Source organism: Salvelinus namaycush, chromosome 13 (genome assembly GCF_016432855.1).
Source record: "Salvelinus namaycush isolate Seneca chromosome 13, SaNama_1.0, whole genome shotgun sequence".
In the NCBI taxonomy this organism is placed as follows: domain Eukaryota; kingdom Metazoa; phylum Chordata; class Actinopteri; order Salmoniformes; family Salmonidae; genus Salvelinus; species Salvelinus namaycush.
Window position 1 is genome coordinate 14,006,043 of NC_052319.1, and position 25,050 is coordinate 14,031,092.

Genomic DNA, 25,050 nt, shown 5'->3' on the forward strand with positions numbered 1-25,050 from the left:
GGGGGGGGGGGGGGGGGGGGGGTAGAATAAGGCTGTAACGTAACAAAATGTGGAAAGGGTCTGAATACTTTCCGAATACACTGTATATTTAGCTAGGACTACTTTTATAATATTATTCAAATTCTAGACATTCAGTTACATAGCATTGTTTAAATTCTCCCCAATGTTAATGGGGCGCTAGCATGGCTGTAATATAATGTTGAAGTGTCTTGTCTGGTTGGAACTATGTTTTATTTAAGTGTTTTGGCTTTCACAAAAGATTTTTATAGATTTTAATAGATTCAGTTCATAATGTTCAAAACTAAGTTTAATGTACATCATGGGCTTTCTGTTTTGTGGACAATAAACAAGGCTATTGAAAAAAAACGAAGGTCTAACATAGATCAACCCAATAGCTGTTTTGATTCCATTGTGAATGGCATTTGGATCACTGTAAACCGTTTTGGTTTGTTCTGTTTCGAAAAACACAGTTACGCAATCCCAGTCAGCAAAGCCATTATGTTCATCTGGCATACATTGTTGCATACTATCAAATCCAACTTTATTTATATAGCAAAATTCTTACAAATGCTTTTCAAAGTGCTTAAATAAAATTAAAGGTGGCGAAAGATCAAACGTTTCTATGCAAATATAAAATCAAGATAGACATTAAGAATAAAATAGCAGTGGATATGAAATTTTATGCAGAAAAAGCGGATAAAAAGTTCCTAATATTGGTAAGACAACTAAAAGCACTTTAGTTAATAGCACGGCTAAAATGGTATGTCTTAAGACAAATCTTAAGAATCAACAGTTTTTGAGGCCCTAAGATTCGGCAGGCTATTCCAAAGACCAGGACCGTAGAGGCTAAAGGCAGCCTCACCAAAAGTTTTGGTTCTGACATTTGGAATGACTAAAAGACCAGTGCCAGAAGATATATTAGACATTAAAAGCATATCAGACATGTATTCGAGTGCAAGGCCATGTAGTGCTTTATAACCTTCCGGTTACTGGCCCAACGCTCTAACCACTAGGCTACCTGCCGCCGCAAATGATATCAGACGGTAAACCACAGGTATGACAAAACATTTGTTTTTACTGCTCTAATTACATTGGTAACCAGTTTATAATAAAATGTAAATGTAAAAATAATAGCAATAAGGCATCTCGGGGGTTTGTGATATGGCCAATATACCACGGCTGTGTCCAGGCACTCCGCGTTGCATCGTGCGATATATCACAACCCCTCTTGCCTTAAGCAGAAAAGGGTCAGAAGATACAAAATAAATGGAGCTGCAAATCAAAGAGTAAAGTTTATAAAACAGACTTTTAAGTAACAGTGATTGCAACAATATAATTAGCATACTAAAACATGATATATACAATTCACATTTTCATATCTCAATAGCAAATAATGTATAAATGTATTTACAAGCAATATCAGTAAAACAACCTTAGAAGAAAATGGAGACCAGTACAAAAAACTAAAATGTCAAAAATATTACAAAGGCATTCAAGGAGAGTAGGCAAGGACTATATAATAGTTCTGCTATTTTACTAACGCTTAAAGCCAAGCATCTACAACGTTATTCTTTGCATAGTATTATTACTAATGCAGTACCAAGTAGTAAAGCAGAGAAGTGCTAGTTGTCATTTTTCTTGAAAAGCATTTTTTTAATGCGGGGGACAAGGAAGACTGTGCCATCGGTGGTCTGCTGGAGTGAGTACTCGGACGGGGAGTAGGGCTTCCCCTCCTCATCCCTCACTAGACTGAACACCTCCAGGTACAGGGTGTTAAGCTCCTGCTTCATCTGCCGCAAGCTGCTGTAATTCTTGGTCTTCTCTCTCTGCAGTCGCTCCTTTTCCTCCTTCAGTGAGTCCAGGTCATACTCCAGCTCCACGATGTTCTCCATCTTGCGTTTGCGGCAGTTCTGGGCAGCCACCTTATTCTTGCCCCGCCGGCGGATGTCTCTGACCAGGGCCAGCTGGGCCTCGTTGAGCTGGTGCTTGGACATCATCTCGTTGAAGTCGTCCACAGGCAGGTTGATGATCATGTCCACAGTGAAGGGGATCTGGAGGGCCTTGGCACGCTGCTCGTCTCTGGAGAGACGCTTCTCGGAGCGTCTCCTCTTCTTGTCTTTGGTGAAGGGGGGATCGTTGTGGCCAGTCTCCTCATCTGGCTCGGTCTTGCCATGTTTGGGCTTTTTGTCCTGCTGCTGAGCTGACACAGAGAGAGAAGTCTGGAAACCATCAGGTTGGAAAGACAGTGAGAACATCTCGGAGTAGTCAGACTCTGCACTCTCAGGGTTACTGTCCATCTCCTCCATGTCTGAATCGCTGTAGCCACCAAAGGAGCCGTCCCCATACATCGATTTCTCAGGGGAGCTAGCATGTGGACTTGCCTCCACAGACACACCTGAATCCGAATCTGGAATTTCTGGCATTATCTCAGTTTTGTTGCCTCTGTCAAATGCTTCTCTAGGAGAAAGGTCATGTAATTCCATTGGTGTAAAAGTAGGCTTGTGTGATATCTCTGCCAAGGAGTTACCTCCATTTCCTTGGCCACAAGGTAGGGTGACACTGGTCACTTTTGTGTTGACAATGTCTGGGTAAAATACGTCACAGAAAGTTGCTGCACTGAAGTTAGTATTTAGGTCTGGAGCCTTTAGGGTCATCTGATTGAGGTGGTGGAGAGGAGCCATGTTGGGAAAGCTCTCCTCAAAGGCATTGATGAATTCAGGTGGGCAGACCTCTGCTGCGTTTGATGCCACCTCTGCCAGGTTGGGCAATGGGTAGAAGCTGTAGTTTGGATCCTGCACCTCAGGGGTGGTGTTAGTGGGCAGATATCCTCCTGTCTGATCCAGTGTGTCCTTCATTTGCATATTCAGGCATTGCTGGAAAACAAGATTCAGAAGAGTCAAAACAAATCCAGTAACCCATGCAGTTTATCAGACGTCAAGATGTAACATTATAGTAATATGCAGTATAGTACCATCACATGGACTAGCTGTTGTTCAGCGTTTAAAAAGACTTGGTTTCAAACCTTTGTATTTTATTCTCAATAGTAGGTGAAACTTTGCACAGGTTCAAAATTCCAAATAAATTGCGAATCCTTAAATTATTAACATCTTAGCATGAAATTTTGCACTGTATTTGTACTGTACGTAAAGTATTTTCTGGTTTGTTTCCATGCTACTACATTGATCCACTGCTAAACATTGGAGCGCTATTTAAGTGTTACCAAGGACACAAGCAGCTCTGAGGCAACAGTGCTCTGTGGAAACCTGATCACAGTGGATTTAGCTGTATTATCTGCTTCTGCTATGTGTCCCATTCAAACACACAGGACAAAGGTGAGTAGGTTCTCTCATGCATGCATGGCTGCTGCAATCCATGCATTCTTTGGGTGTTTTTTTTTTTACACCACAGAGCATCGTGCCATTGAGGTGGTAGAATCTGCCTATTGTACCTGCAGCTCAGGAAGGGACAAAAGCTCCATCCAGGCCTGCTCCAAATCTGGGGAGGTCCTCTGTGGGGGCTGGGAGGCTGGGAGAAGGGGTGGCTGAGTCAAAGCTGGCAGCTCACATGCCATCATGACATGGTTGCTGTTTGGGGCTGGAGCTACGGTGACGTCCCGACAGGCGGAAGCGGTCTACAATACAAAAAAAGGGGGGGGGGTGGAACACTGTAAATGACCGGAACAGAGATGAGATATTGTTTTTTAATTTGTTTGGGGGATATATTGTTTTTAATCTAATAGTGAATGTATTCTTACCGCTGTAGCATCTACCAGTGGGAAGGTCTCTGCCAGCAGCTGCATACATTCATCAAATGACATTGCATCTCCATCTTCTGTGAAGCTGACATTCTGAAGGGAAAGATTCAAAGCATATGTAACCCCTCTTGCAAAAGAATAGGTAGGAATTTGAACAGAGTGCACTACCTAGACGAAGGTCTTCACAGATTAGTTTCTAAAGAGACAAATCCACCAATGCAAAACTACAGAGCCACCTGTTTTTCCCTAATTACACTGGATGAGGTGGTTACCTAGCTACAGTGGAGCTGCACCCAACCCAGTGCAGGGAGGGCAGTGGCCAGCCTCTGACATGACTGACAGCTGTGTGTGTACTGTACCTGTGTGACTTGAGGGGGTGCGGCGGTGGTGGCAGACTGTGGTGACTGGCCGCTGGGTGCAAGGCGGGGCACGAACTCCCCCGTCTCCTCATCCAGCTGTAGCTGAGCCAGCAAGGCCTTCTCCTGCTCTCTCAGCAGCTGCTGCCTCTTCTCTTCCTCCTGCACCCGCTGCCGCTGCAACTCATGCTCCTTCTGACGGTGGCAGTAGTCAAACACCTCTCGCCCCGCGCCCAGGTCAATGTCCTGCCTCCACAGGATGTCGATTAGGTCCACGTCCTGCCAAGAGACAACAGGTTAGACTGGAACTCACAAAGCACCATACACGAGGAGATTGTGCACTAGGAACAAGGAAGTGTGTGCCTGCTGTGAAGTAGCATGGCTACTGGCTCTCGCTACAGTGCCACACCCCGTCCCTTCGGGTGTCTGTCCTTTGACGACTGGCTAGAATGTAATGAGGAAGAAGCCATCTGAATAATAGATGAACTTCTCCATTTCCCCAGAGTTCAGTCCCCACCCACAGAGAATACGTGCCTCATAGCTGCTTTCCAGGCAGAGGAGCAAATAAATGAAAAGACAACAGGTCAAATGTAATATTGTTGCATCTCTGTCTGTTGTATCAGTAGCTTAGACCAAAAACGAATTAAATCAATGAACACTCTGAGGAGAAAAGTTCATTCATACAGCTTGAAATGTAATGTGGTTTACTTTTTATTTGATATACCACAATGCACCACAAGGTCACTACATTCACTACTGTATTTGGAGAACCATATTGCGTTGAGACCTGGCAATAGAGTTTAGTACGGATATGTTCAGAGGAAGTGCTTACTATATTCCCCACTGGTGTATAGCACGTTTTATAACAAGATCATTCGGTCCTCCACTTCTACCTCACTGTGGCTGATGTTTATTAGCTTCCTGCGTGTAAATTCAGGAATGTCCAGAGATAAACTGTGCTGGTCTCCCTTGGGCCTTTTAACATCCATTACACAAACCTTATTTACAGGAAGGAAGTGTTTCACAAGGGCCTTGGGAGATTGCATAAACCGAACATTAGGTCACACTGAAAGCTCTGAGCATGTGACTATTTGTTTCTGGGTAATAAAGGCAAACTATACATTCAGAGAGACTTGGTCACATGAACAGAACAGAGAGAGGACAGAGGATATAAAGAGAGACAGATCAGATGACTAACAAAGCAGAAGTGTAAAGAGGATGTGGATTTGGAACTTGATGTTATTTGTTAACAACTGATCGATTTCAACTTAGGTAACTCTGTATTGTAAAAGGAATGAGCACAAGTAATTGCTTTGTAACTGTGTAGACCAAATCAAGTGTTAAACATGACCGTTATAAGTTCAACCCATGACTTCTTATTCAGAAATGGGTATAATAAACAATAAACATTGGCTTTCTGTTTGTGTGCATCAGATGTGCAGTGCTGCTGACTACTCTTTAACCCTATTTGCCTCGGTCGTTACGTCAAAGCCAGCAATAGTCCATGACCACTAAAGCCCGTAACGTCAGAAGGTCTGGTTAGGGCAATAAGTCCCACTATTAATCTTGTTCAGAGGAGTGAGTACACGCAACCATAAATTATGACTGTGGAGACGAGGAAGAATGGCCTAAACTGACCTAACAGCTGCTGGATGAAAGCAGCTTTTGTGGTCAGCCATGTTTTCTCCTTTCAAAAACAGCAGATTGAGTCCATGTGTCATACCGTTAGCCCACACAACCAACCACAACTATCAGTTGCAGTCTAGAAGAGTGAAGAAATCTTGAAAAGGACAATGCCTTATTATTTTATAGACACTTTCATCATACAGGATTGATGAATTCTGTCATAAAAGACTAACTTTATCTAGTTTCATAAACACTTATTTCATAATCCCTTTTGAAGAAAATAAAATGACTAGAGACACTTTAAGCTTTTCATGTTGTCAATGATACTTCAACTCCACTCATTCATGCAGAGATGAGTGATCTGTGTACATTCACAAATTACTGATCCTCCCTCTCAAAAAAGGATGATGTTGACTTCCATTGGGACCATTTTGGTAAATTGTTTGGATGAGCGACTTCACTTTTTAAACTCAGTAACTATTTTGTTATGCACTATCTTGGTGGAGTGAAGTATTTATCCACAAAATACTTGTGAAATATTCTGGTTAGTTCACTGATATTTTGCAATAGTACTTGAATGTAATAAGCTATGGGAACTGGGTTTGTAAAAAGAAATGCTAACTTTCCTGGTTGATTCTGCAAATTAGTGTAAATAAAAGCTCCTCCTTTTCCATTCTCAAACAACATCTCTTTGTTTGAATCCCAGACATACTTTGAGTAGCTGATTTTTCATCTCAGAATGTGCAGCAACTCAAACAGAATAAAAACATATCAGGAATATAGACACCACTTTTAAAAACAAGCCGAACACCGATTCCAACAGTACAGGAATTAAGTGACAGTAAAACAACTGATTCGTGGACCTATATACATAATTCCTTGAAACAAAAAAAAAAGTTGTATACACAGTTGTACAGTTGTATATTAACATACTTTGCCTTTGTCAAGGCAAATTGTTCAATACACAATCCGATGAGTTTGGATTTGGGATAAGGCCTTTACTCCAATGCCATCTTTTTTTCTCCAAAAAAAGAAACACATCAGGTTACAATCCTACTGAACATTCCCCAACTCAGGTTTACTCTTTAATCTAGGGGAACCTGTTCATCAATTGATTACTAGATTAACATGTTATTAACTGTTTGTAAACCAAGGCCAGCTGCAGAACTACAACCACTTCTGGGTTATTATAATAATGAATAGCCTACGCATTTGTTAATTTGACACAGTTGGCCATATGTACAGAGAACCTATGTACAGAGAAAATAAAATCAATTCCAAGATTAGCTGGGACAAAGAGGTGTTGTTTGAGAAAGGAAGAGCTTTTATTTACACTAACTTGCAGAATTCACCAGGAAATTGAGCATTTCTTTTTTACAAACCCAGTTCCCATAGCTTACTACATTCATGTGCAATCGTACAATCAACTGTATATATGGAGCAAAGGTAGGCCTATAGATGCCATCTACGGGATTACAGGATGGGGCTCTAGTGGCACATTGGGAGATCCCGACGGCCAAAAAACAAGAGCACCGACATAAAAATAAATGGGCTGTCTGGGGAAAACTTTCGTAATCTTGGCATATTTTTTACTTGACAATAATTGCATCATTACACATATGGATTACGATATTAAGCGGATATTCAACTGTTATTTTTCGCCCAATTTAGTTGTATGCACCGGGCAGACAACCATCCATGACTTTGCAGAAATCTCTCTGAACAGACCTGTCGACTACAGCGCAGAGACGGAAATTGTAGCCTAGTGCTAGAAACGCGTTTGCAATTGTCAAAACTACAGCACAACAAGCTCACATATGATTATGATAGGCTATAGGCTAAGAAAGCATGTTTACGATTCGTTTCATTTAACGTAATTAATTAAATAATATACGGATTATTATGGAAAATGCACATTGGGTTGAACATGACAGTTTGTTCATATCAGGTAACATGAGTGTAGGCCTTATTTCATTTCAATAGTTTGAACTATCCATTAAATTGTTTTTCGACTGTAGGCAAAGGGTAGTCTAACATTCTATCAATATATCAACCTTGAGATGTTTTACAAAGCCTACTGAGTTGAATATAGTAGCCAATAACAATATAATATTTACCTGTTGACTAGGATTCATTTTATGCATCTCAGTTTCCATCATAGTGGATAGTTGGCTTGTCCCTTCGTAAAGAAAAACCCAATAGGCCTATATAAAAAATATATTTGTAATCCTTTACAGAAATATAAAATGGTGGACTATCCGAAGGCGAGGAGTCCGGCCCAGCAATGTTTTGACTATGAAGGAAATAGTGCTTCTAATCTTGTGAAAGTTTACGGAAAACCCCAAGCAGTCTGATAGCCTTGCCCACAAGTTGCGTCAGCCAGTCAAGGGCTCTGAGAGAGCTGCGCTGGGATCGTCCCCCTCAACATCCTATTGGTTCGATAAGGCCAGTTTGTGGCTGTGCTCCGGACAGCCAATGTTACATTTGCTTCACGTTTATAAACAAGTCATTTGTTATTTAACCTAAAAATGAAAAGTGTATTCAAGAAGTGTCCAGATACATTTACATAATATCTGCCACCATGGATTCATGACACTAGAAGAGGTATTTTGATAACAGCATCTTGGTTGACTTATGAACTAATATAAGAATTAGTTATTACAACGTTATTACAACAGTTTTTACAACTATTGTCAGTGTAACAGTATAACTTTAGTACGTCAAACTAGCTAGCCATTTCACATCCGTTACATCAGCATTGTTCCAAAATGTAAGGTACATTTACCAATTGTATCATCTTGACAGACTAAATACCCACATTTATTTCATGCAGAATGCTACAAAGCTGCAGTGAATAGACTTGCAAACTGTATTTATGTACAGGGTAGGACTACAGGCTACAATGGGAATCAAGTATACAATGAAGAAAATAAGGATTAGAAACTGAAACTATAATAAGGAACAATTGTTAGTCAACATTGATATCTGTAGTTGTCTGCAGTTGGCCTAAATCTGCTCACAGCTAATCCAACTAGGAGAGATGGGATGGCAACTCCTGAAAGTTGATCTATTAAATAGCGACCTCTTCTGGTTTAGATGACGCCTAAGTATTTCATTCATTTGTACAGTAGCCTAACCTATACTACAGCAGGCCCCAGGCCCTCCCCTTGCACACTCTGTAGACTCAGCCACACCATTGACACAGTTGGCTTAGTATACGTTATTCAAATGTAAAACGGAGATGGTGCACAGTCATAGCCTCACATGTTTCCCTTTGCTTGAGACCCTGAAAAGACAGACTGTTGACTCAAGACCAGATGGTAGCCTCTCCTGACGCTGCTCTATGTTCACGTCCGTGGGCGTGACGTTGCGTTTGGCCGGAGCAAGGAGTTTGGGTAGCCAGGCAAATGGTAGCCTACACACGGTTGCCTTTGAAATTGACGACCAGGGTTAGATACCCAATCTATTTTTAAAAAGCCTATGAAATATTATTTTACATAAAGTAGGCTATAGGCTACACAATAATTTATATTTTCAAAACAATCGGAACATTTCACATTCTCCAATATAGCCTAGTTGTATGCAGACACGTTGAAAAAAATATAGTATCATTATATTATTCTCCCCATCATCCATAACTTGATCTTTAGGTATAGGTCTTCATTATTTAAAGTAAATAAGGTATGCCTTTGCTGAAACATGTTGCTGGAATATTACACTAGTTACAATGAGATCCTTGACAGCGCCGACGTAGTATAACATTCTGACACGAGTGCAATAGGAGGTTGGGACCACATTGCAATTATAAGCAGCGTTTGAAACGTCTTGTAATGTGGTGGTCTTTATACCACGCTCTCTGACACGTATATGTAAAGAGCCTCACTATACCTCTAGCTATGCCTTACCTATACAGTGCAGCCCACTGTCCCACTATCTGAATTCAAATGACACTATATGGATTTTTCTCTCAAGCGCGCCCACGAATACGCGTTCACGTTTGGCAGCTCCACGTCGACATTCTTCCAGCTGTGCACAGGGCTGAAAGAAGAAGAGGTAAAAGCGGCGTGAAGCCAGCTATACGAACACTGTATGTAGGCTCCAACGAGGGACGTCAACCGCGAAATTGAGAAGAGGAAAATCTCCAGTTTTTTTTTTACAGTTAGTCCTGCAACAATTGTATATAGCCCACTGTTTTTTTGTGCATTTTATGATCTTTTTGCCCTCGTGCTGGATTGCAGCTGGCCCCCTTTAACAGCTCTCTCACTTCTGCCAGGTACAGTATGATCAGTTGCTTTTCTTGCTTATTATTATAGTTTTCTCACATTTCGAATATGAAGCTATGGCATTTCACATCTGCTAATCGAATTCCAACATCTTTTAATTCACTGTTTGATTTTGCACTTTGTAACTTCATTACAATTAGCAACTCTCCAAACTTTATTTAATATAAACTTGTATGCTAAACTGAAGTGGAAAATGTGGAATGTTTGCCTTGTTTTATAGGTAGACCGTGTATTCTATATCATTTTAATTGTAAACTTCAGTCTGTGGCTTGTGAAAAACTCAACAAATAGGCTTACATTTGCATAATGAATGTGGGTGTATTACTCCAGGAGGGTAATATTCAGCATAAAGAAATACAGGATTCCAAATTTGGAACCTTTAGACACGTCATCTGTTCTACATATGAAGTGCCCTAATTGTTCACTTTACAACCTTGAAGATGGTCAAGGTTGAACTGCAAAGTAAACACAAAGAAAAGCTAGATTCCCGCATACTGTATAATATTGTATGATTTCATCATTTCTGTGGTGGGTTGGTGGCAGAGTGTGAGAATCAATCTAAGTTCCCAACAGCAGGCTTCTCATTCACTCTATTCTATGTTGTCTTAATAGGCCCAGAGAGTTACTGGCTTACACTTCTAAGTTTCATTTAATGCACTTTTTTAAATCACTCAGCTGTTACTGATTCCATTTTTTAAAATCTCAAATCATGTTGGATTTAACTTAGGTTAAGTCTCAATACTGTGTTGAGAGAGTCAGCTTAACCTCACAATGACATATTTTCCACACTATTGTGTTAAATCAAAGTGTTCACCAAGCAAGCACACCAATGGGAAATGTAGCTACTACAGTTCACTCTCTTGTTATATGTTGCAGGTGAAGGAGTGGTGAAATGGGTTGGCACAAAGGAATAGCCTACGATGTGGCACTCTGGCTTTCCAAGTAAAGTTCTGTGATACACTTCGACTCTAATTGTTTGCAGTCAGTGCATTACAGAACTTTGTTTTGGGAGTTAATGCTCCGGCCTGCGGGAAACAAACCTACCATCTGGAGAGTGGAACCATTATTTCACATGCCACTTGCAGACTGCAAAAGGGAGAATAAAGTTTTTATTTTGACAATTACTCATGAGTTTTCACCAACTTGTGTAGTATGTATCTGCTTATAAGTAAACACGCACTTGGTCTATTGGTATCAGAGTGAAATGTCTGAACTATTAATGAAAAATTGACTCCCAGAAAGCCATGGTAGAGTGTTACATAATTTCCTATAGGACGACAGTGGGCCATATGGAGACTCCAGTCATACCTCACTATCACTTGGTCATGTGACTCAATGGATGTGAGAAGGAAAGATAAACAACAGCAGTTGAAATGTTCAAACCTCATTTTCACTGTCCTGGGTCATACAATGTAGTGGTCAAACATCTCATAACCATATCAAACCCATAAACATGAATGTCCCAATTCAGATACTTTTTTCTTCATCATTTTCTGTTGAGTATTGACATTGTGTCATGCGAATGCTGGATAATTGTCTGTTGTATCATTCATTGTTGGAATGTAAGTCTGAATAAAACTATTTCAGAGATGTACATTGAGTGGACAAAACATTAAGAACACCTGCACTTTCCATGACATAGACAGACCAGGTGAATCCAGGTGAATGCTATGATCCCTTATTGATGTCACTTGCTAAATCCACTTCAATCAGTGTAGACGAAGGGAAGCAGACAGGTTAAATATGGAGTTTTAAGCCTTGAGACAATTGAGACATGGATTGTGTATGTGTACCATCCAGAGGATGAATGGGCAAGACAAAATATGTAACTGCCTTTGAACGGGGTATGGTAGTAGGTGCCAGGTGCACCGTTTTGAGTGTCAAGAACAGCAACGCTGCTGGGTTTTTCACTCAGGTTCCGTGTTTATAAAGAATGGTTCACCACCCAAGGACATCCAGCAAACTTGACACAACTGTGGGAAGTATTGGAGTCAACATGGACCAGCATCCCTGTGGAAAGCTTTCGACATCTTGTAGAGTCCATGCTCGACGAATTGAGGCTGTTCTGAGGAAGGGGGGGGGGGGGGGGGGGGGGTAGTATGTATCATGGTTCTTTCAAATAAAATCAAAGCTTTCAATACATCAACAAATAGAAGACAGAGAAGAAAATATTAAAATACCTTAAAGTGCAATAAAGACAATGGCTCCTTCAAAGGGCACATATTTGTTAGTCTTAAAGACACATGCATAGATTTAAACACTACACCAACATGGCATATTTTGGTTCCCATTAAATTAGATCACTGTCTTAAAATGAAACACATTTTTTTCTGTGTTTTTAAAGTTTATTCATAGTCTAATATTTGGGGAGCTGGGGTGTATTCAATACGTCTTGCAATGGAAACAGTTTACCGTTTAAGAACCAAACTGAAGCAAACAGAACAAAACAGGGAGTGACCATGTTGAATTTGTCCAATAAAAACTAATTTTTGTTGCAAAACGTTTTCAGTTTGGACTAAATGGTTCCTGTTGCAAAACCTTTTGCGACAGACAAAACATTTTGCAATAGAATTGGGGTAATGAATACACCCCTGGATTCTGTGGTAAACTATAAAGTCAAATCTGTTAAAGAGAAAGGCATACATTTTCCATTAATTAAAGGCTCACTCTGTAATTTCTGTATCCAGCAACAGTCTGACCCTGCAACTTTGTTTGTAAGGCTGATGGGGCTGGGGAAATGTAACTACAGTCAAATTCATACCAGACTATGAATTCAACTGACAGCCCAGATCAACATGATTCTTTTTAACATATTTTGATTGTAGGTATATGCTACAATACTTACCATGGAGTAATAAATTGCAACCCCTCCCATTCCAATACAATTTGTTGGAATGACCATTGCACAGCATTAAATCACAGATTGCGCCTTTCAAAAACAGATTATTCTACACAACAGTGACTGTAGCTTTATAAGTAGCAATTCCATTGGTTACAGTAACAGCATGAACTTTACAAAAATCATGTGATCAAAGGTCATGCAGTTTTGAGGAAATCACCTTCAGGTCGCTGCAGCTATCACCTGCATTGTGGGAGGCACTATTTGTCTACCAATCATTTGGGTGTTTTGTTTGACCCAAGTAAACGTGGCCAAATACCTGACTGAAACAGCAACCAACTTTGTGCAATTCTAAAGCTACAGGGGATACAAATGAAAAGTGATATTTGAGACCCCACTCTAACCAATGAATTGTACACACATTTTCCCAGTTGTGAGTGTGTGATATGGGGATATAGAAAAGTTTAGACAACAGACAAACTATTATAAACAATAGCAGCTATGTTGACATTGCATGTCGATCTGAGCCTTGCTGTTGCAAAACCATTAAAGTGTCCGACTTGTGGCTGTTACAGATGCCCCTCCCCCGACTTCACTCTTCAGTCGTCTTCGTTAGGCTTACCGCTCGAACACACCCATTCTATCCCTGTGCTGACCTCTGACAGCTGCCTCTCCCTACACAAACACGGAAGCAGCATGGCGTCAGACAGCAACAGCTCCGAGAGCCAACGAATTGCACAGCAAAGATTGAGGATAATTGCCGGGCATTTACAGAAACATAAGGACGATGACTCGGGAATTATCGCAACTGAATGCAAAGCTGAAGCGAATAAAGGGACGGTGCCGAGAAAGAGGTAGGACTTGGCGGTGGTGATGCGATAGCAGTAGATGGAGGATGGCTATGCTGAAATGCTAGCTGGTAGCTAAAAGTGATTGTCATACAGTATGAAACAGCTGTCATGTATTTCCTTGTTATGTAAACACAGAATTGGTGTCTTTTACAAACGGAGATGGCCTCCTTGGCATATTATTATTCAGACATATCCGATTTCATTTAACTAAGGAAATTAGCCAGCTATATGTGCGCCAACGTTAATGGTCCTCAAACAAAGTGTTCATTCATCGAAGAAGTGGGTGCGGCGGAATGTATTCTATCCAACTCTTTTTTTGTATTTTTATTGTAGGCTGCTGAGAGTGTGTTATAGGAATGTTTGATATTGAGTTGAGGTCAATCCTACATCATTTCCTGTACCATTTTGTCATAACTTGCCAACGTTATGTGAGCACCACTAGCCACTCGCAGTGACAGTGGGCAGCTGGAGTTTATGTAAAACTACAAGATCAGCTTGCCAACATTTCAAACTATTTCAAGGTAGCCTATTCCATTTCACATCTATATTGTTAACTATAGCTTAATAGGCTACTGGCATTGTTTTGATACTGACACTATTCTGAACAACTAGGGAAATCTCAGCTCTGTTTGACTGACATGACCAGAATTAGAAGCTACATTCTTGAGCAGAAAAAAGTGGTAATTATAATGGTGAAAGTTCTATATGTAGTCTTATAATCTATTTTTATCTAGAGGTTGTTTTTACAGATTTTGTTGGGATTTAGGTGTGGGACACCCTCTCCCAGTCAAAACAATTGACAGAAGTCAGAATGGGATAAAGTTCACCAGTAAAACTTTCCGCCTAAAACTTGGATCTGATTGGCCAAGAGCTGTGGTGGTCTGACTCTCAATTCCTTATGAGGCGAGTGGGCTGTTCTGCTTTCACAATCATGCTGTAGTGACATCTAGTGTCAGATATGTTTAAGCAACAAGGATGACTAGAGGATACTTTCATATTTATACAGAACAAAATATAAACTCAACATGTAAAGTGTTGGTCCCATGTTTCATGAGCTGAAATAAAAGATCTCAGAAATGTTCCATATGCACAAAAACCTTATTTCTCTCAAATTCTTTGAACAAATTTGTTAGTGAACATTTGCAAAGGGTGCTGAGGAGTATTTCTGTCTGTAATAAAGCCCTTTTGATGGGAAAAAAACTAATTCTGATTGGCTGGACCTGACTCCACAGTGGGTGGGCCTGTGGCTGCGCCACTGCCCAGTCATGTGAAATCCATAGATTAGGGCCTAATGCATTTATTTCAATTGACTGATTTCCTTATATGAACTGTAACTCAGTCAAGTCTTTGAAATTGTTGCATGTTGCGTTTTATATTTTTGATCAGTTTACATTTCTAAGGCTGGGTTCACACAGGAATGCCCAATTCTGACCTTTTTTCCACTAGCCTATTTGATCTTTTGACCAATCACGTCAGATATTTTCACATCAGCTCTGAAAAAGATTTGATGATCGAAAGATGAAGATCTGATTGATCGAAAGACCAATTACTAAAAAACATTATCTAAATTGGGCTGCCTGTCTAAACGCAGCCAAACAGACTGTTTTGTAAGAACCCACCTATGTAACAATTTGTGCAATAGGGGAAGATTTCCAATGTGAGGAAATGCTCCCGTGTTTCTACCACAATATTTAACTATTTGTTTTTGCATTATGTATGGCTCTTCATTATGTCATTGGAACATATTTGATTGGTATTAGTTAGCCTATAGGAAGTGTTTGAGGCAGAGAAGTGCTGAGTTTTTTTTTTCAGATCAACCCTAACTCTAGGTCAAGTCAGTTATGCTACCGGTGAGTTTGTCCCTCGGGAGCCAGATTTTCAGGTCTGGTGGAATCTCTCTCTCTCTTACCCAATGGATGGTCATTTTAGTGCTGGTTCATGGACACTATTGTTTGAACTATGACAATAAATAAGACATAAGCTATGCCTATTTTCCTCATTTGAGTGCCCCCCTTCAACCCTTATCCAAATTAGGAATAATTTTGTGGACCACTTGCATTATTATCAATAGAAATAAAACTAATCTCAATGAATTTGACTACATTTTCTGGAATTGCACTTGGGTCGTTCCATGTCATTTCAGCAAGCAATGACACACACCATCTCAGATTGTTGTGAATGGTTTCTGCAGTTAAAAACACAAAGATAAGCATTCCTGTAACATTATTATGTTGAAATATAATTTCACCTCTGGTAAATTTAAGCTAGATGGCCCTTTTTAATTTATAGGATTCAGACAGTATGCAATAAATATAGCTGTATACGGCCGTATCGTAGGAATGGCGTGGGAGGGGATGTATGCCGTTTTACGGGCTCCTAACCAATTGTTCTATTTTGTGTTTTTTCCGCATTGTTTGTAAATTATTTTGTACATAATGTTGATGCTATCGTCTCTTATGATCGAAAAGAGCTTCTATCAGAACAGCGGTTACTCACCTTGAACTGGACGAATACTTTTTTTTTTAATGAGTCAGACTCAAAGGATATAATGTTGCTCCCAGACAAGGCCCAAATCCCCGTCATTCACATAAAGAAAAGAAGGAAATACAGGAGGCGGAGATCAAGGTGCCTTGTTTGAATTCGTTGGCAAGTGGGTAACCCGCCTCTACCATCCGTTCTATTAGCCAACGTACAATCACTGGAGAATAAACTGGATGAGCTCGGTTCGAGACAATCCTACCAACGACACAGATTATATACAGTTGGCTGGGTTTTCTGTGCATCGACAGGACAGAGCAGCTACATCCGGTAAGACAAGGGGTGGGGTGTGTGTCTATTTGTCAATAATAGCTGGTGCGTGATGTCTAATATTAAGGTAGTCTCGAGGTATTGCTTGCCTGAGGTAGAGTAGCTCATGATAAGCTGCAGACCACACTATCTACCAAGAGAGATCTCCTCTATATTTTTTTGTAGCTGTCTATTTACCACTACAAAACGACGCTGGCACTAAGACCGCACTCAACAAGCCGTATAAGGCCATAAGTAAACAAGAAAATGCTCATCTAGAAGTGGCGCTCCTAGTGGCCAGGGAATTTAATTCAGGCAAATTTAAATCCGTTTTTCCTAATTTCTACCAGAATATCACGTACAACCACTCTAGACTACCTTTACTCCACACACAGAGACGTGTACAAAGCTCTCCCTCGCCCTCCATTTGGAAAATCTTGACGATAACTCTCCTCCTGATTACAAGCAGGAAGTACAACTGACTCGCTCAATACAGAAGTGGTCAGATGATGTAGATGCTACGCTACAGGACTGTTTTGCTAGCACAGACTGGAATAGGTTCCGGGATTCATACAAATGGCATTGAGGAGTATACCACCTCAGTCACCTGCTTCATCAATAAGTGCATCGATGACATCGTCCCCACAGTGACTGTACGTACATATCCCAACTAGAAGCCATGAATTACTGGTGACATCCACACCAAGCTAAAGGCTAGAGCTGCCGCTTTCAAGGAACTGGACACTAATCCGGACGCTTATAAGAAATAACGCTACGCCCTCAGACAAACCATCAAACAGGCAAAATGTCAATACAGGACTAAGATTGAATCCTACTACACCGGCTCTGATGCTCGTCGGATGTGGCAGGGCTTGCAAACTATTACAGACTACAAAGAGAAACCCAGCTGTGAGCTGCTCAGTGATCACGCTCTCCTTAGCCGATGTGAGCAAGACCTTTAAACAGGTCAACATTCACAAAGCCACGGGGCCAGACGGATTACAAGGACCTGTACTCAGAGCATGCGCGGACCAACTGGCAGTGTAATTTTCAACCTCTCCCTGATCGGGTTTGTAATACTTACATGTTTCAAGTAGACCACCATAGTCCCTGTGACAAGAAAACAAAGGTAACCTGCCTAAATGAGTGCTTTGAAAGTCTGGTCATGGCTCACAACACTATCATCCCGGAAACCCTAGACCCACTCCAATTCACATACCGCCCCAACAGATCCACAGATGGCACAATCTCAGTTGCACTCCACACTGCCCTTTCCCACCTGGACAAAAGGAACACTTATGTGAGAATGCTGTTCATTCACTACAGCTCAGCATTCAACACCATAGTGCCCACAAAGCTCATCACTAAACTAAGGACCCTGGAACTAAACACCTCCCTCTGTAACTGGATCATGGGCCGCCCCCAGGTGGTAAGGGTATGCAACAATACGTCTGCCACACTGATCCTCAACACGGGGGCCCCTCGGGGGTGTGTGCTTAGTCCCCTCCTGTACTCCCTGTTCACCCACGACTGCGTGGCCAAGCACGGCTCCAACGCCATCATTAAGTTTGCTGATGACACAACAGTGTCATCACCGACAACGATGAGACCGCCTATAGGGAGGAGGTCAGAGACTGCCAGGATAACAACCTCTCCCTCAACGTGAGCAAGACAAGATGATCATGGATGACAGGAACACGCTCCCATTCACATCAACAGGACTGTAGTGGAGCTGGTCGAGAGTTTCAAGTTCATTGGTGTCCACATCACCAACTAACTGACATGGTCCAAACACACCAAGGAAGTCGTGAAGAGGGCACGACAACGCCTTTTCCCCCTCAGGAGACTGAAAAGATTTGGCATGGGTCCCCAGATCTTTAAAAAGTTCTACAGCTGCACCATCGAGCGCATCCTGCCCGGTTGCATCACCGTCTGGTATGGCAACTGCTCGGCATCCGACCTTAAGGCGCTACAGAGGGTAGTGCGTACAGCCCAGTACATCACTCCATTCAGGACCTATATACTAGGCGGTGTCAGAGCAAGGCCCAAAAAATTGTTAGGCTCTAGTCACCCAAGTCACTGTTCTCTCTGCTACTGCACAGCAAGCGGTACCAGAGTGCCAAGTCTAGGTCCAAAAAGCTAATTATCAGCTTCTACCCCCAAGCCATAAGACTACCCCCTGTATATTGCCTCATTATTGTTACAAAAAGTTTTTTTTTTTTTTTTTTTTTTACTTATGAAAATATTTATTAAATTTAACGAAACTGAGAATTTTCAACAAATGGCAGAAACAGCACCACCTTGAGGTCATAACCTGGTAATATCAACCAACTTAAATAAAGAAAAAATTCAGAACAGGGCAAAATAACCATCACCAAATTCACTGAGAATCCATTACATGGTGTGAAGAAACAATACTCCTAGCTGCAGCTTCATAGTACTTGTCAGACATAGAGAACTGATACTGTATACTGGCCGTTGGGGTGGGCTTGGTTTGTGTGGTCCGTGGGTGTCTTCCGACTTCACATCTTAATCATTGTTAAGAAGAGGTTTGGTCCAAACTGGATATTGGTTACTATAATTATAGAATTTTATATGAATCCTATAATTTGGGTGCAATCAATTAGCGTCATTTCTTAGAGTTCAAATAGTTTTTAACAAAACAATGTTGCAGGAATGCAATCTGAGATGGTGAGTGTCATTTCTCTTTCTTGTGCTTTTTGAGGTGGAACGACCCACTTTTCACTGGAGTGTAGGAATGTTGTACACTTCAAAGCTGGGCTACTGGTTTTTGTACTGCTGGAATGTCATTCTGGAGTTGTCTTATAACCTATACCTTTGGGCACGTTGTTTCAAAAGGCGTTTTAAGGCCAGTCCTTTTAATAACAGTCAGACCTTTTGTCTCTTTCTGTTGGAGCAACTTGAGTGCAGACACAAAATGAGGCTACCAATTTAATAAGGTGTTGAACTAGCCTAATGTTTTCGGTGATCAGCATTTTCTTATGCTGTGTGTAATATTTATTACAGTACTTTGAAAAGATTCCCCCAGCTCTCTTAGGATTAATGTTAGCTAAGGGACAGAGACCAGACCACTGTTGCTTCCATTTAATTGCACAATAAATTCATTAACCTCTGGACAGCCGTATTCGGCTGCTTGTTGATGCGTGGAGTTGTGTCATCGTCCAGTGTGATGACAGGAGATCACACAGACTGGCATGGAGAGTATGTCTGTCTCATTTCTCAGGCTCCTCATAATTTACACTGCCTGGCTGTTTTGGCAGGCATTCATCATGGTTTTACTCCACTACGTTAGCATCCCATCACGTGTACCAACGTGATTCATGGGTCCCTTCTAGGAGTAGTGGGCCTATTTCATCTGTCTGCTGGGGAAATCTTGAATCATGTCGTATTATAACTTAGTGATTTCTGAAAAGCATTCCCTTAGGATGAGCATAGTGATTTAACACTGATGAAGAAGCACATTACTGAACTGTCAGAGCTCAATTATGTAGTAGATATTGAGATACAATTCTGCCTGACGTTTGAGTTCAGTGCTCAACCCTGTTTCTTGTGTCCTCTTCCATGATTATCACTAGGCCTATGCTGACAATGTTCCTTCCTTGGAAAATCATTTTAGGAGAATATCCGGTTGTTGGACACACCTTCTTTGGTAATGCCCTTCTATGATATGCATCATGATGCTTCTCCATGGAGTGTTATTGTTGAAGGGAATGTACTTAACGACCTGAGATCTAAGCCACACCCTGTCTGATTGCTGTTGATGATAGTGTTTGAGATTAATAGGTTTTCTTCCCCGAAGTTACTTTGCCAACCGGCTTTTCACTGTTACCCCTATATGCATTTAGTATTGGCGCACCACCGCTGCTAAATTGTGGCCATCACCCAGCCACCGCTGCTGATTAAAACAAATCCTAGGGGGAAACGCTGCCTGTGGTTGGCTGTGTGCAGTACACATGGGAAGGTCATCTGTCAGGGGTTACGCCTAAGTGTGACTGCAGCCTCCCATACTGCAAATATGCTTACTGATAGCCATGTGGAAAGCCCATTGAATAACCGTTAGCAAAATGAGGGAACTACAACATTTCCCCATTGCAACAGTTTGATAAGTGGCAAATAAACCACTTTTTCAACTACTACTGTTTGCAACAGGATGTCATGTATGGACAGTCTGACGTTTTCATGAGGTGCAAGGCCATGGCCTTCTAAAAGTGCTTCCTTGTATTGTCTTCCTGCCTTGAGATTTTTGTCCTGTGTCCTGACCTCAGACAGCATTAGTACAGTATTAGCTGCTGCTACTATAACAATGAAACTGACTTCAACTGTTTGTTTCCCAAGGCAGGAGATTATGAAGTGGAATGGCTGGGGGTACAGTGACTCCAAATTCCTCTTCAATAAGAAGGGTCAAGCAGAATTCACAGGCAAAAGGTACAGTATACTGTCCCAACATTTTCAACCAATTTTTTTATTCTCATGAATAATATGTATTATGATCTGTAAATATGAATGTATCCATTATTCAGTGATGGAATTCTCAATCTGGATTGTACACATTCTCAATCTGGATTGCGCTCTCCACTCCACTACATACCACCTACAGTTGAAGTCGGAAGTTTACATACATTTAGGATGGAGTCATTAAAACTTGTTTTTCAACCACTCCACAAATTTCTTGTTAACAAACTATAGTTTTGGCAAGTCGGTTAGGACATCTACTTTGTGCATGACACAAGTAATTTTTCCAACAATTGTTTACAGACATTATTTCACTGTATCACAATTCCAGTGGGTCAGAAGTTTACATACACTAAGTTGACTGTGCCTTAAAACAGCTTGGAAAATTCCAGAAAATGATGTCATGGCTTTAGATGCTTCAGATAGGCTAATTTACATATTTTGAGTCAATTGGAGGTGTACCTGTGGATGTTTTTCAAGGCCTACCTTCAATCTCAGTCTCTCTTTGCTTGACATCATTTGAAAATCAAACAAAATCAGCCAAGACCTCCACAAGTCTGGTTCATCCTTGGGAACAATTTCCAAATGCCTGAAGGTACCAGGTTCATCTGTACAAACAATAGTACGCAGTATAAACATCATGGGACCACGCAGCCGTCATACCGCTCAAGAAGGAGACGTTTTCTGTCTCCTAGAGATGAACGTACTTTGGTGCGAAAAATGCAAATCAATCCCGGAGCAACAGCAAAGGACCTTGTGAAGATGCTGGAGGAAACGGGATCAAAAGTATCTATATCCACAGTAAAACGAGTCCTATATCGACATAACCTGAAAGGCCGCTCAGCAAGGAAGAAGCCACTGCTCCAAAACCACCATTAAAAAAGCCAGACTACGGTTTGCAACAGCACATTGGGACAAAGATCGTACTTTTTGGAGAAATATCCTCTGGTCTGATGAAACAAAAATATAACTGTTTTGCCATAATGACGATCTTTATGTTTGGAGGAAAAAGGGGGAGGCTTGCAAGCCGAAGAACACCATCCCAACCGTGAAGCACGGGGTTGGCAGCATCATGTTGTGGGGGTGCTTTGCTGCAGGAGGGACTGGTGCACTTCACAAAATAGATGGCATTATGAGGATGGAAAATTATGTGGATATATTGAAGCAACATCTCAAGACATCAGTCAGGAAGTTAAAGCTTGGTCGCAAATGGGTCTTCCAAGTGGACAATGACCCCAAGCATACTTCCAAAGTTGTGGCAAAATGGCTTAAGGACAATAAAGTCAAGGTATTGGAGTGGCCATCACATAGCCCTGATTTCAATCCCATAGAAAATTTGTGGGCAGAACTGAAAAAGCGTGTGCGAGCAAGGAGGCCTACAAACCTGACTCAGTTACACCAGCTCTGTCGGGAGGAATGGGCCAAAATTCACCCAACTTATTGTGGGAAGCTTCTGGAAGGCTAACCAAAACGTTTGACCGAAGTTAAATAATTTGAAGGCAATGCTACCAAATGATAATTGTGTGCATGTTAACATCTGACCCACTGGGAATGTGATGAAAGATATAAAAGCTGAAATAAATCAATCTCTACTATTATTCTGACATTTCACATTCTTAAAATAAAGTGGTGATCCTAACTGGCCTAAGACAGGGAATTTTTACTAGGATTAAATATCAGAAATTGTGAAAAACTGAGTTTAAATGTATTTGGCTAAGGTGTATGTAAACTTCCGACTTCAACTGTAAAACCTCCCCCTCCTTGGGTCGTCACTAGTTACCACAGCCACAAAGTCATGAACCCTGCCTATTTCTGCAATTTCTCTTCTGAAAATGTGATTTTTAACCCTAACATTAACCACACTGCTAACCTTATGCCTAACCCTAACCTTAAATTAAGACCCAAAAGCACATTTGTGTGGTCATGAATTTTTACGATGTACACAAGTTTGATATTGTGGCTGTGCTATCTAGTGGAACCCCCCCCATCCTAATTTAGAGTGGGGTGCTAGTGCCATCTAGTGGCTGGTATCTATCCTGCATATCTTGCCTCAATTCAGTCCCCGGCATAAGAGGTCAATTAGTGTGATTATCGGTGATTTGAAATTCCCCGTTGGAAACTCAGCCTTGCATGGAATGTTTGTACTTCTTCCCATTGACCATAGATAGGCTAACTGTTTTTTTGTTTTGTTCTGTGTACGCCAACAGTTCTCATGGTGGATCATGGTTGAATGTGTGCAATATAACATTTGAAGAAATATGCTGAGTGCTGTCGGAAATGATTACTTTGAATCTCAGTGGATGTAGAGAAGCCTTTTATCTCCACTCTGTCTCTCGTGACTGAGGATGTGTTCAGTACACACCGGGCAGCAGAATGGATCCCTCTTTTCTTTGGCAGTTGTTTTACACCTTTTATCTATCGCGTTATCTTTGTACTTGTGATGTATAGTTTTAAGAACAAAGCCTTGCCTGTCAGACTCAAATCAAAGGGATCTTGTAGACTGCGTGCTGTACTCCGCTGTACTGTATGTGAAGCCGTGTTTGCGTAAGGGGGGGGGGGATTATACAGGATGCTGTGCAGGAAATGATTCCTCTGTTATTCTAGGTTCTAAATTGTATCAACCACCTCTTTCCATTCCGTGCCTTCTCTTTTGAATTATTTCTGGGTGCTACATATGCGTGGCTGGGTGGAAGAAATGAAAGTCAAAGAGAGATTTCTCCTCTGTGACAGAGGCTTTTTCATTAAGGAGTGTGTTTCATGGTCTGCTGGACAAAGGCAGACTACATTCCCCTGATGTGCTGGCCTCTGCTGTGCCAGCGGTTCAATTATACAGCGGCTGGCGTGACGGGGACGGCACGGACAGTGCTGTCATTGGTCTCGCCTAATAACTTCATTCAGCTCCAACCACCACACACTGACGTCACATCAATGACAGTCGAACAGGGTTTCCTTTGCATATTTCACCAGTTCCCAGCATAACACCTAGGTCTGAGGGGTTATGTTTACAGGTTGGGTCAGAGGTCAATTGTGGGGTAACTTCCTTTCTTCTAAGCCTGTGTGTTTCTGTTCATTGCAGGTATAGGCTAAGCGGGATGGTCCTGCCCAGTTTGCAGGACTGGTTTGAAAACACCTTTGGCGCCAGTGTGAACCATAAAAGCCCCGCGACAGTAAGTGTCGTTGTTTTCAACCCTCGTCACCTGTTGGTTTGAATTCCAATGACCGCAGCAGTCCGTTAATGGCTCCTCCTCCTCTTCCTCCCATGTCTTTGTCCCAGCCCGCTCTGAATGCCAGTGCTGTGCCACCGGCCAGACTGAACAAGGCGTTCGTTGAGGACCTGAAGGCCACGGGCATCCCCTTCTCCCATGAGGCTGAGGACAGGGTGTTCCGTGCCCACGGTGAGGCATGCTGGGAAGGCTGTGGTCCTCCAGGGCGATGGGTGTAGTCTGGAGGGGTCTCACACAGACACTGTGAATGTTGAGATCATGATGTCACCTTTTTGTTTTTACGTAGGACAACAGCAGCCTGAATCAGAGGAAGCTGTCAATATCACACTATTTATACTGATCCTACAACCATAATTGCTTTTTTTCGTAGTATACTAAGTATATTACATTTTTTTTCTCTTATGTTAACAGGTCATTGCTTACATGAAATCTTTGCTCTCAGAGAAGGGAAGAAATTTGAGCGGGTTCCGGACATGGTGGTGTGGCCAAGTGAGTTTTTGCGACACTACTATTCTAAACGGTCCTTGTTTTTTTAATTTTTTAATTTCCCTCCCACATTGCTTCTTTCCATCCTGGCTTAGGTGATTTAAAGGGTTAATCTCTGCAGAGGCGTAGGGATATTAATATGTATGAGCGGAGGCTTAATAAGAACCGTCAGGGGGAGGGCGTTTGATATCCAATACACCATGGCCGGGCCCAGCACAGTACCCCCATGAATTACGCCACTGAGATTGGTTTACTGTAGGTATGGCCGGCACTATTTTATAATGTAAATGAGTGTTGACTTATGGCTGGAACTTGATTAGCCGGCTCCCAAATGGCCAGCAAATCACTAAGCTCCTGTAGCAGCATTCAAA

General features: G+C 41.6%; 2 protein-coding genes across 4 annotated transcripts in view; one reads left to right on the forward strand and one right to left on the reverse strand.

Annotated features, from left to right (window-relative positions):
- Positions 1–512: 512 nt before the first annotated feature.
- Positions 513–8,073, reverse strand: LOC120058262 (nuclear factor erythroid 2-related factor 2-like). The gene is made up of 5 exons (XM_039006798.1): positions 7,854–8,073; positions 4,114–4,389; positions 3,755–3,847; positions 3,449–3,631; positions 513–2,873 (listed from the first exon to the last, which is right to left on the reverse strand). The coding sequence occupies exons 1-5, from the start codon at positions 7,893–7,895 to the stop codon at positions 1,623–1,625; spliced, it is 1,845 nt and encodes a 614-aa protein (XP_038862726.1). The 5' UTR covers positions 7,896–8,073; the 3' UTR covers positions 513–1,622.
- A 5,395-nt stretch (positions 8,074–13,468) lies between these two features.
- The window catches only part of LOC120058263 (alkyldihydroxyacetonephosphate synthase, peroxisomal-like), a 36,621-nt gene continuing 25,039 nt past the window's right edge, over positions 13,469–25,050 (forward strand). For 2 of the 3 annotated variants that reach the window (XM_039006799.1, XM_039006800.1), the window contains exons 1-5: positions 13,469–13,712; positions 20,853–20,942; positions 24,046–24,136; positions 24,244–24,364; positions 24,605–24,682. In XM_039006799.1, coding sequence (XP_038862727.1) covers positions 13,555–13,712; positions 20,853–20,942; positions 24,046–24,136; positions 24,244–24,364; positions 24,605–24,682 — 538 coding nt within the window. In that variant the 5' untranslated portion in view covers positions 13,469–13,554. Of the gene's footprint in view, positions 13,713–14,131; positions 14,231–20,852; positions 20,943–24,045; positions 24,137–24,243; positions 24,365–24,604; positions 24,683–25,050 lie in introns of those variants that run through there. The other variant, XM_039006801.1, reaches the window with a different exon arrangement.